The sequence below is a fragment of the Ornithodoros turicata genome, chromosome 1, assembly GCF_037126465.1.
Source record: "Ornithodoros turicata isolate Travis chromosome 1, ASM3712646v1, whole genome shotgun sequence".
NCBI classification, from domain to species: Eukaryota; Metazoa; Arthropoda; class Arachnida; order Ixodida; family Argasidae; genus Ornithodoros; species Ornithodoros turicata.
The window spans coordinates 130,186,794-130,199,017 of NC_088201.1; the positions used below are offsets into that span (position 1 = coordinate 130,186,794).

The window sequence follows — 12,224 nt, forward strand, 5'->3', positions numbered from 1 at the left end:
CCCATAAATGGAAAAATAGATATACGACAACAGCGACCATACAACGATACTACAAATGCGGCTTTCGACGCTACAATTGCACGAACATTCTATTATAGCGCTGGAGGCGTTTTATGTGCCATTAGAGAGTTTTAGTCCATCGTACGCTATCGCCTTTGCGTACGTTAGGGATAGCGCTGATGGTTCTGCGCACGCCCATAACAGATAAAGAGCTTTGCGCAGTGCGTAGAACCACCAACGCTATCTGTAACCCTGTATTCACACGAGCGTGTTTTCTGACGGCGCAGCGACTGAAGGAGCGAGAGGGGTAAATGGTAAGGCGCTGAGGCTACGCCCTTTTGGAACGCCTACACAGATAGTGTTCCAATGTGATGTCGGCTCAGATGCTGGGGAAGCCGGGGATTACGTTCGCGCTGCGGTTGAACGTTGCAGCATTAATTTTATGTGCACGGCGCTTGGTACACAATGGACGAAAGAAAGCGAAAATTTGTGGCTCTTGCTTTTCTCATTGACGATAGTGAATGCTGACACGAAAAGAAGCGGTTAAAGAAGCTATGGACGAATGAATGGTTGCTGAGGAAAGAGTACGGTCTGCAAAATAGCCTTCTACGGGAGCTACGACACGAGAACCCATTTGTCTACCGCCAGGTTTTGAGCATCGATGCGGCCACTTTTAAATACATTCTGCTCCGCATAGCAAAACGCAAAAGGAGAGTATAGAGGCCAATATGCGGGACAGTATAGTAACCAGTGATCGTCTTTCCGTAACCCGTCTGCAACAGGTTCGTTCGAATTATGTGCGCTTAAACATGCCTCTAAATGCATAAAACCTTCGTATATAAGAGTGAGCGGGAAAGAGTGTAGGAGAGAGTACTGTGAAAGCTGTGCGTCGTCGTTTTTTACCGTGACTCCGCAGCAGTCTGACGGTGTTGAGTGTGGTGTAAAGCAGAGACGGCTGTGGCGTAAAGGTCGCACCCTTCGAACACAGTAAAAACAGCTTCACCGCATAGCAGGTTCTGCGCCAATCATTGCCGTGAATGATAGGGCTCTCACTTCTGATTGGAGGACAGAGTGGAGCGTACACCTTTTTGTGTCAATTGTGTGTGTGTCTCTTGTGGTCCCTCTGCTGTACGTTCCGCTAAAGCAAGAAACCTTGTCCTCTTTCTGCAGAAGGGAGGTCTTGCTCAACGGCCATCTAATACTTTGCTCTCCCCGACGAACTCATGCACCCTCAACGCATCTCCACCCTTCATCCTCTATCCTCCATCCGTCTTGCTTTTTTTTTCGGCTAGCTTTGGTAGCTTCCAATTCCTGCGTTTCATTGGCCCCATTGCTTTAGACGTTGGACAGACCATGTTTTTGTGTCTACTACTCATACCGGTGGCATAGCGAGGCAGAGTTCACACCCACTCAAACAACCCTTATGATCTGTTTCTTTTCTTTTTCTCTTTTTTTGGTGGAGGTACGTTACCGTCCCATACATACATATAAAATTATGGAACAAAACGAAATTCACGAATTGGCACTTTTTGCATATCGCGTTTTTCTATATAGGAAGCTTTCCTAGTGACTACTTATGAAATAATGTCATGACAAAGCGAGACGCCATCACGTAAGTGTTGCATCTTCAGCACTATAGCTTTGTCCAGGGGTTACTCTAAAGCGCTGTGGCAGTTCTCAAACTGTGTGGCCGCGATGAATGGGAAACACATAAGAATAGTGAAACCGCGGAAAACTGACTCCCTTTATTACAACTGATCGTTTTCGTTGGTGCTTGTCAGAACACGATTTATGCACACAGTGGCCTCCCGTGAATGCGCTGCATGACGTGATGATGACCCCGGGGAGCTGCCATGTAGGCTTGTGTAATGACAGCCCTAAAATATTATACCATTGCATGGTTAATTTATGATGCCAGACAACTATGAATATGCGTGGCCCCACAGTGGCCGGCTTGGGGGTAAAATTTTGCACCCCTTTGTCTTACCCGGCGTGCGATACTGCTCACACACTTCTCGTTTTTAAACCAAACTGCTAGCGTCCTGAGCCGATACCTTTTGGTTTGGGACGCGAATGCTGCCAACTGGTTATTATTAATTAACAGCAACTGATAAAACGACTGCGCCGTGAATATGGGGACCCAAAAAGTGTTTTGATGTACACATCTACCGTTGCTTCGACATCCGGGTGTCTCTTTTCCATTTCAAGAGCGATATTTTCCCACATGGCATGTTTCCGCGGTACATTTCGGTTTTGCTCATCGGCGAGCTTCCACAAGATCGGATGTTGCTCTACCTGATGTAATAGATAAAAAATAATAGAGCTTGTAACATTGGCAACAGAGGGTGGCTTTCTTTTTCGCTCCGTCCTCCTTCTGCGCGTCAGTCGTCAGATTCTGTGCCCCGCGAACAAACTATCCGTGTGCTTCTTTCTGACGGACGGAGCTGCTGAGCGCAGTGATGTTGCACAAGGCTGTTTGATATCTCGCCAAAAATACAATAAAAACGTGTGCGCGTCATAGATTCTACTGTGCGATAAGCTCCGCCCGCGACCGAATGGTTGGATGGTTGCGTGATAATGCTGCTACCTCCTTCTCCTCCTTCAGTCGCTGCGCAGTCAGAAAAGGCGCTCGTGTGAATACACCGTAACATACGCTTTCGCCTTTGTGTACGATGTACTAAAACTCATCGGATAATATCACACTAGTGGGAATTCACCACACCCTTCCATTCCCAGTAATTGATGAAAGTAGTAGAATTATAAAAAACCTCCATTCCTCGGAATAGAATTGGAACGGAATGGGTGACCCCATCCCTCAGTCTTTATGTCTACTATGTAGAACGATTTACCTGGATATGTCGTGTCAGGACAATTTCTTGTCAGGGTGACGAATGAAAAATGGTGTCGTGAAATACCAGACTTGGCGGACGTTTCTTTTATTGCAGGTCTGTAAATTTCGGTTCCATCGGATTCGTTATTGGTCATGAAATTACTCACGGCTTTGACGCTACAGGTAAGTAGGCATGCCTAGTCCACACAAATATTGTTCGCAGAAGATCAAAACGGTTATGACTCCTGGCTCCTCCCCTCTCCTTGTGGTTCGTGAGTGCATGCGTGTGGGACTCGACACGAAAATATGTAATTGAACTAGCATGAGCACACGGTCATGACTTCTTCTGCGATGAAGTAGCCTTTACCTGACTGATAACCGCGATATCGTCCGTTGTGGACTTGGCTGCTTTCTAATATCACGACAGAACGCTCCGATGCTCTCTTTACTCAATCGCATTTTTAAAAGCAATTTTTGCTCTCGTTTTAAAGGGAGGATGTACGACGCCATAGGAAGACACGCAAACTGGTGGAGCCCCGAAGCGGATGTTGTGTACAAGAAGAAAGCTCAATGCTTTATTGACATGTATGACAATATAACTGACAGAGCAACAGGTATCAAGGTCAGTGTCCACAGTGCATTGCACGTGCTCTGATCTAGATATACCTTGTTTTTGCATAAGACAGTTGTTTACTCTTGAATCGCCATCATAAAATCCTTCCGTCTGTTTGCTGCTTCACGGGTCTTATTCAAAAAGTTATACTTTTTAATGTTAAAACTTTTGGCATGAAAGACATTGTCACGTCAGTGTGGTTTTACTTTCTCCAAACGTGTTTTTTAGCGCTTGCTTCGTTTCAGTGGCTTGCATATCACTGTACAAAAAGTACACCTACAGATGAGTTGTTAACTACAGTTGTCCCATTGCGAACTCTGCTAGAGGAGCTTTCTACCTCTTCTAGAAGAGTGAACATATACTCCTCCCCGGCTGGAGTAGATATACTCCATCGATAGAGTTCTGTAGCATACATAATATACCAAATAAGCAGTGAAATACGAAATACTGAACGACAGAAGTGCAACACGTCAGTTTGACACCAGAGAAGGACGATTGTGATCTGTAACACACATTTATTATAGCCACGAATCACGAATCAAATACAAATATTGAAATAATACATACGTCCAAATTCGAATCCAAACTGACTTGGCGATGAGTATCGAAGTGCCCAGTATCGACCACCAATCACAGCAAAAAGAAATGCAAATCCGAAAAGTCACAGGGCCTACAGAAACGACACTCCAAGTTATGACACATAAAATACCATGACGTCCGTGTGCACCATCTCGTTGAAAGCACGTATTTTCCAGCGTTCGAACGTCCAGCAGCCAACTTCCACGACAAAACTGCAAAACAAGTAGGCGAACATTGTAAGCAACTCACCGCAAAAATACTGTGAGGACCTGTAACGCAACAAGACCTCACCTGTGTTTCAGTCACAGTGACGCGTCTCCTGACCAGCAAAGTCGGTATGCAACCTGAAAATCGTAAATAATTCGCTGGAATTACTGCTTCGAAAAGACATTATGACTACGCATGGACTACGAAACGGTTTTGTTAAGCCTTACCGCATTCAAGAACATCTCTCATGGCCATGTGTGTGGACCTACTACCAAACACATTTAGTTCGAAGAACCTTTCCGAAAAGTATCATTTCCTTGATAACTCTGAGCTTCACACATCACATACGATCTTCAACGTCTCAGTCATAGTGAAAACTTTGCGAACGACCGAACACAAACCTGCGTTCGCCAAACTCCAAAACGACGAGAAAGATCGAAAGGTAAGGGTACAAAAGAGCAGAAGAATCAAACGTGTTCACAAATAATTTGCTAGCGTTGGTGACGACTGGCGACTAACAGACAGAGAGAGAGCTTACGGGTCTCGGGTTTACATCATCCCGGAAGTGTACATTTGCTATTTCATGCGTTTAAACGTTTCAAAATATTGGGGGACTACGTGTCCTATGTACGCGGATGAAAGTGCAGAGCTGCAGAGTGGTCGAGGAGAGAAGGCGTCAGATGCACGTGTTACCACTTCACCCGGAGGTTCGTAGACCTCCTTTAAACCTCCCTCACAAATGAAGGGGAATAGGACCACCTTCTTCTACCACCAGAGTTCTTTGTTGCCACACGGCAATTTGTGACATGTTTGCAGCGACCACATGATTTTAACACAACCGCCAGGTATATTTTGATCCGCTGTACAGTCATCGTCTCGATTATCCGGATACTTCGGGATTCGCCCCTTGTCGTCGGGATCAAGAGTTTCCGGGTAACCGAACCAAGAAAGATTCCGCGGAAACCTGAAAAGTTTGGGAGACCTCTTTATAGATCCAGTAAGGGTACCATCACTTCAAAAAAGAATGCGAAGTGAGCTTCTTGATATAAGCGCGTTGAAATAATTTTGGTCACCGCCACGGCACCCGTTGCGTCCCCGTGCTGTTCTAAGAAGGATAATGTCTAAAAACGTTAGGTACATTGCACATGTTTTTGTCTTGTTGCAAATGTCATTGGCATAGGCCAAGAGACAGGAGATGCTTTAGAACGGCTTGGACGTTGACGTTCACATGTGGATTTCTTGCGCCCGGTGCATACACGACACCTCTCCCGCTTATCGGGTACCATCTCTACCGTGTGCCCGCGCACACCAAAAAGGAATGACCTCTGGAGAAGAAGGAAAGTCAAAGTGTATAGAATGCCCTGGTGAGACGTGCCCTTTTTGCGGAATAATGCGGATACAGCACACGCTAGGGACGGAGGATGTTGACACTTTTCGGTATAACCGAATCTGGAGAATTTTTCCCCGTGCTTGCTCTCCGGATACCCAAAACGAATTTCGGAAAACTGAGACAAAATCCACTGGTAGCGGGTTCGTTCACGGTAATGTAGCCCGGATAACGAGTTTTCCGGATATCTGAACTCCGGATAAGCGAGACTTGAGTGTATGTCGTGAAAAGAAAAGCGCATCATGGTAATTAAAAAGCTTAACAATAAATGAATATACGGAACGGACATGATTATTTTGGAAAATGTCAATACACGCGTCTTGATGTCGGGGAATCGGAATCGCGAAACCGTGTTGCCAAGCTCGGCCTCCCATAACCGCGGCTAGTGGCGTGACCTCCGTTCGGTCGGCAGTCTGACCGCGGTTAGCACTGCCAGCGTGACAAGAGTATTAGTGTGTTAACCTCAGCCATTAGCCGAAATTTCTCAACATTCAGAAGTGTATAGGTGGAGCTAGCGCATGCGCATATACGTCGTAACTTTTCAATTTTTAATAAATTTTCTGTTTGTAGTAGACCGATTTTTTTCTGACCCCTGCGGACTCAAACCGCGGCTGGTTCGGGACATACTTAAATCAACATACATCTACGTACCACTCCTGTCCTGTCACGTTTTTTTGTGACATCACGGTAATGTTCCGTTGAGGTGAAGCGTGAATTCCGTGTTTTCCGTTTCATTGTCACTGCAAGCAGGCTTGGATCAAGTCATGAAACACGCCTAACACCATAAGTATGAAAGTGTGATGTCGCTACAACACATACCCGTATTCTGTCTGCTATATGTACATTACTATTTTTCCGTTGTTCTGGCGCATTCTCGTTGTCTTTTATGTGCGTGTTCAATATCAGAATAGTGCAGGATGCCTTTTTTTGTGGTGGATAGCATTGCGCGCCGTGTAGTATGAAGATTTGGTGAGAGCGATTTAACCTAGCGTTCATGGAGTTGTTGTAACACTATACCCTCTTTTCTCCACAGCTGAATGGACAAAAGACGTTATCGGAGAATATCGCTGACAACGAAGGACTTCACGGCGCATTTAAGGTAGGAAAAATTGTTCATTCCCCGGTTATAATTCATTCCCAGAACTGCGGGATACCTTCTCTTAAAGTTGTCTTGGCCTGAGTACTCGCTGCCCTCCAATGCAAAATGCATTCCACCTGGTTTTGTTTGAATATCTCTCGACCCTGAGCCTTTTTACTAGGGCACAGAAAACCGCTAAGATTTTGACTATAGCGGACTAGGCCCTTGAGGCTTGTGCTGTACAATTTTGGAATTGCGTGGTCAACTTATTTTCACTTGTTATGAGAAATAATCATGAAGCTTAATCAACAGCTTCACTAATTACTGACCCCTGATTGAGTACGCCCCATCGGGAATAGACATATTTAACGACTTTCCCGGAAGATATACAAACCCCGAATTTCATAAAATCCTGGTCAGTCTTGAACGTTGAAAGAACGTTCATCATATACGTAGGCAGTAACCGCTCCAAGAGTTCTGTCAGACACACACACACAAGCACTGCTGGTGTAACAGGCTTGCTGATTTTGAGTCGTTCAATCCACCTCTTCTGAAAATGCGTCAAAGTTGGCGGTACCCCCGTGTGGAAAGAGGAAAACGCGGAAAGACAATCTGCTGTCCCCTCGGCGCGCAAAGTCGCATTATGACAGAGCACAAAAGTAGTTCGGTTTAATTTCCCTAGTTGTCTCCAGTGTTTCATTCATCCATGATTTCAAGAGCAAAATACAGGTGCAGCTGAGCGACCCATGCGAAAAGCAGCAACTTCTCCACGAGCAAAAGCGGGGTAGGTCATGTGTACGTGGATCGGCTAGTCCCGAGTTCCACCGCTGTGCGGCGCCCGAATGTCCCGAAAATCCCGAATAATGTGTTTCGAATAAGAAGGCAAATCGTTGGAAACCACCTCTCTACCACAGACGTCATTGGTAGTTATAGATGTAAACATAATTTATCATAACAGTAAAATATAATTGCTGTGTATAACACTGCTGTACCACAAGGGGTCTTTCTGGCTACTACTTTTCGTCACAGATAGTGAATTACGTCAAGAATGCATCGCGGCCAGTAATTTGACCGCAATGTTTCTCCGTGTCCAGATTGATGTTCAACAATGTGTACTCACTATTCAAACAGTGCAAATTCTGGAGAACACAGCGCTTGTTCATTTTGAGTACAATGAACTGTGTAAAGGTTGGCTAGCAATGCTAGCCTACTAGAACTCCTGGAAAGCGAAATTCTAACACCCAGAGTCTTGTATCTGTCAGCATGAAATAAACTTAAAGGAGCCTGGAAATACTCGAGAACGCATATGTTGGAAGAACTAGAAATTCGGATTCCAAGTCCTGGAAAAACATGGCAGACAAACTACGAGTGTTGCGCGTAATTCTCGAACGCAAGATCAGCCTCACCCTCGTGGATCAGACAACCTGGACGCCTCCGCTGTCAGTATGCAACGTGATGTGTCTCGCCAATACAGAGCAGAGCGTCTTCTCTCTCTTTCTCTCTTTCTTGTTTTATTTATTTTTGGAGCGCTGCCCGTCCCGCATCTCGACTCGCCACTCTAGCTAGCAGATGATTCTCGGTGGCCAATGAAAAGCGCTCTGCCACTTGACGTCACGAGACTCGAGAATCCGTTAGGCGAGGTCATCGCCGCTGCGCGCTCTGTTGCAAAGCAGTTTCCTCAGTAAATACGCACTTCCCAAATGAAATATTTTGCGTGACGGTTCCTGAACGTAGCATGGTCATGCGACGCAGTAAAAAGGTATAAGATCCAAGGGCATACCATGCTCCTTGAAACTTGTACTTAATGGGCTTCCGCCCTGCTCTTACTCTTCTTCAATACTACCCCGGCTGCCGCTGCCATTGCCTACGTATAGAGGATGCAGCAGCTGAATGGATCGGCCGGCAGATGCAAGCTCCGGTAGCAGTCTTAAGGGTGCATGAACGGAAACGCCCGTCACGACCCGTATGTACTTGGTGGACGGTAACCAAATTCCGTAACATTTACGGCCGGCGCTAGACCTCTACTAGCACAAGTTGATCTTTCCGAACGGATCACCGAGTCGTGGAGTTGGCACCCATTAAGACTTCTTGTAATCAGATCTGTCAAGTTCGCCTGTGTCGGACAGTGACTCCGATTTTCAGGATACGTGAGCTTGTGAATATGACGTACTGGGTTCGCCACGTCTTCCATTGGACGGCGATCTCTTGATTCAACGAAACGATGGCTGTGAATCTGTTCAGCGTACATATTCGAACTTCGATCCCAAGGCATGAAATAGAAAGCGGTACAATATGGCTGCGAGCAATGCGGCAGTCAACTCGAGCCTTGGTAGCGTCTGGTTCTTAAGTGGTGCAGCTCGACTGTTGCTTATCAGAAATGTGGCGTAGACAGTACCATTGACAAAAGATGTTCCATGTAAACCATTGCTCCATACGCCTGTGTTCTTGCATCGGCAAATAGATGCAACATGTACTCCTATCCTCCATGCCATCGCTATCATTATTCTGGAAACTGCTACTTGCTTCAGTTCCATTATTCCCTTACAGAATTTTGCCCATTCCGAATCCAAGTCTGCTCTCAGAGGGTCATTCCATTGTAGTCGCACTTGCCAGAGCTTCTGAAGGAGTATCTTCCTAGTTGTCGTGAAGGGACCCAACAAGCCAAAAGGGTCGTCAACCTTACAGTTGGTCTGAAGCACATACCCCTTAAGGCTCCAGTTAGTGTCCAGACCTTCAAGCACCGAAGCGACTGGACAGTTCATACGATCATGCGGGATGTCCCAAATCAATCCCAACACCTTTTGGTCTACTTTTGGCTGGTCTATTTCCAGTCACATACATCTGTTGCAATAGAACTGCGTCATTAGCACCCATTTCTTCGTTTTCATCCCGGCTTTATCGAAGATGATCACCGAATGTCGATCAAGCTGCTTAGTGTTTTCTGCCGTTCCTACGCTTACTGTCAAATCGTCCACGTAGAAGCATTTTTTTAAGAATGGCGACAGTCTGTCGATGATCTCTTTCCACTCTATGCAAACAATGCTAGGAGGTCATTCCAGGTCATTCCTTCTTCCGCCACGGAAGAAGGAATGACCTGGACCGGGCTCCAAAAGCCAAAAAGGGGTCATGCGCCATGCCTAAAGTGATGGCAATGGTTGCTCTTTCGTCGGCGTTGACTGGTGCCGCAGAAACTTCTGGGCATTCGTGTCGTGTGCGTGCAACGTTCTGCATAAGAACTTTTTTTTTCTATATAACTGACCGTCACTATATACAATGCCTCCGAAACCTCAAGAGCAAACATAACATGTCTGCGGCCAAGTCAGGCCCAGAATGAAAGACCTCATTTAACGATAGGAGTCCTGGAGTAAGAAGCATCGAATACTATTCGTACATTCGCTATTTCGCTTTCTCGCCTTATGACTGCTAGGTGCAGCATGCAGTACTTCGGTGCAAGCAATGGTGCTGTCGTATTAACCCTTTCCGCATGACCGTTAATTTGACACTGAGGGACCACCTGATCGTATTAATCGTAATTCTTCAGAGCGGTACGCTCTGTAGACGTTGTTCAGCTGTAGGTTTATTATTTCTAATCTCTGGCAGGATGTTTTCGCAGCATGGCAGACGTACTCTATAACGGTAATTCTCGTATGTCATATAATCTTGGAACTTCTGAAAGACTTTATCCCTTCATTCCATCGCCGTCGTGAGCCGTTATCCTTGAGTCATTCCATCTCAACTCAGGCACACCATCAGTCATTTCTATTAAGAAAATATATGTTGTATATTTTAAAAGCGATAAAACCCCAGTGCAGGGGACACGAAAGGACGAGGCGAACACGAGACACTGAACTGACAAACGTGCTGTAATGCACCCGATTAATGCACCAGATTGCTTATGAACAATACTGCTCACAACGTTCCAAATATGCAACGAATATGCTGTAGCCTTACTCAGACTGAGAATGGAATAGCAAGTGTTTTTTCTATAGCTGCCGAAGTTCAGGATAATGAAATCCGGAAGAATATGGCAGAACAGTTCCTGCGGAGTCACGCAAAGTTGACGGCAACAAAGAAAATCGCAAATATTCTTGCGCCTATGGCGGCACTTGTGTACACACTAATGAAACGAGAAAGCCATCGACATGTAGGGCAGACTGAGCTCTATAATTTTGTATCAAATTAAAGTGTCTAGGCCATGCTGCTGTCACGCATGGAGGCGTCTACCACACGTGGCATCAAACAATATGCGCTTTTGGAGCGCCCATATTAAAAAAATTCCACCTCGACTATTCTTCAAACTTTGTAGCTGCATCTTTTCATATATGGTATTTGAGTGCAAAGAAAAACGGATGTTTCTTCTTTCAATAATAGTTTCCCGCCAAAATTTCAGAGTCGGACTGTGGTGCGTGTAACGACGAGAGCACTGCACGGACCTAATTTTCAGGCTCGTGCCCTGCCCAGGCTCGGCTGCTACGCCCTGCACCTGGCCCGGTCCCAACGTCTTCTATAGGTTTCCAGCCTGGGCCCAGCCCGTACCCGACTGTTTCCATGCTCAGGGCCGGCCCAGCTCGCATCTGCTCATTGTGTTCCTCAGGCCCGGAGGCGTATCTAGATTTACTAAACAGCACAGCACAGCGAGGAAGTGGACGCAGCTAGTTAGTGGAGAGCGAGGAGGTACACTCGAACGGAGCGGCTCTGTTTCCTGCCGGCAAGCCGCTCCGTATTGGAGCTCGCTTGCTTGGGAAGGCAGCGCGCAGCGGCGCGTGGGCGATATGTATGTACTTTGCGGTTCAAGTGGGACTCATCTCCGCACTCTGTTGCGCATGCACCTGTGTTAGTTCGCCTTTCTCGAACTCTCACGCGAAGCGAATATGTCAGAACACCTAGCGTAACTGACCCTCGTGCCGGACTGTCACGCGAACGAAATGTGTCAGAACACCTAACCTAACGAACCCTCGTGCCGTACTGTCACGAGAACCAAAATATGTCAGAATACCTAACCTAACTAACCCTCGTACCGGACTTTCACGCGAACAAAGTATGTCAGAACACCTAACCTAACGGACCCTCGTGCCATACTGTCATGGGAACCAAAATATGTCAGATTACCTAACCTAACTGACCGTCATGCCCGACTACCGCACGAACGAAATATGTCAGAACACCTAACCTAACTGTCCCTCCTTCCGGACTTTCACGCGAACGAAATATGTCAGAACACCTAACCTAACTGTCCCTCCTTCCGGATTTCACGCGAATGAAATATGTCAGAACATCTAACCTAACTGACCCTCGTGCCGGACTCTCACGCGAACGAAATATGGCAGATGTCTGTGAGTGCACGTGTGAAATCGAGACCCCTTACACGAAATAAGTATGATTACGTGTAAAAAAATTACAGTTCTCAGATGAGAATACCATGATATGCCATACCCAACAAAAAAAAAAAAAAAAAAAATGAAAGTTCAGGTGTCCAGTCTCGTGAAATATGTTCGTATACATTCCCGATTATGGCCGGCGTTGTCAAGCG

General features: G+C 46.1%; 1 protein-coding gene across 3 annotated transcripts in view; it reads left to right on the forward strand.

Moving 5' to 3' along the window:
* Positions 1 to 12,224, forward strand: part of LOC135378596 (neprilysin-1-like) — a 254,298-nt gene that overhangs the window by 207,233 nt on the left and 34,841 nt on the right. For all 3 annotated transcript variants that reach the window (XM_064611657.1, XM_064611659.1, XM_064611658.1), the window contains 3 exons: positions 2,946 to 3,013; positions 3,322 to 3,452; positions 6,650 to 6,715. In XM_064611657.1, the coding sequence (XP_064467727.1) occupies positions 2,946 to 3,013; positions 3,322 to 3,452; positions 6,650 to 6,715 (265 nt within the window). The remainder of the gene's footprint in view (positions 1 to 2,945; positions 3,014 to 3,321; positions 3,453 to 6,649; positions 6,716 to 12,224) is intronic.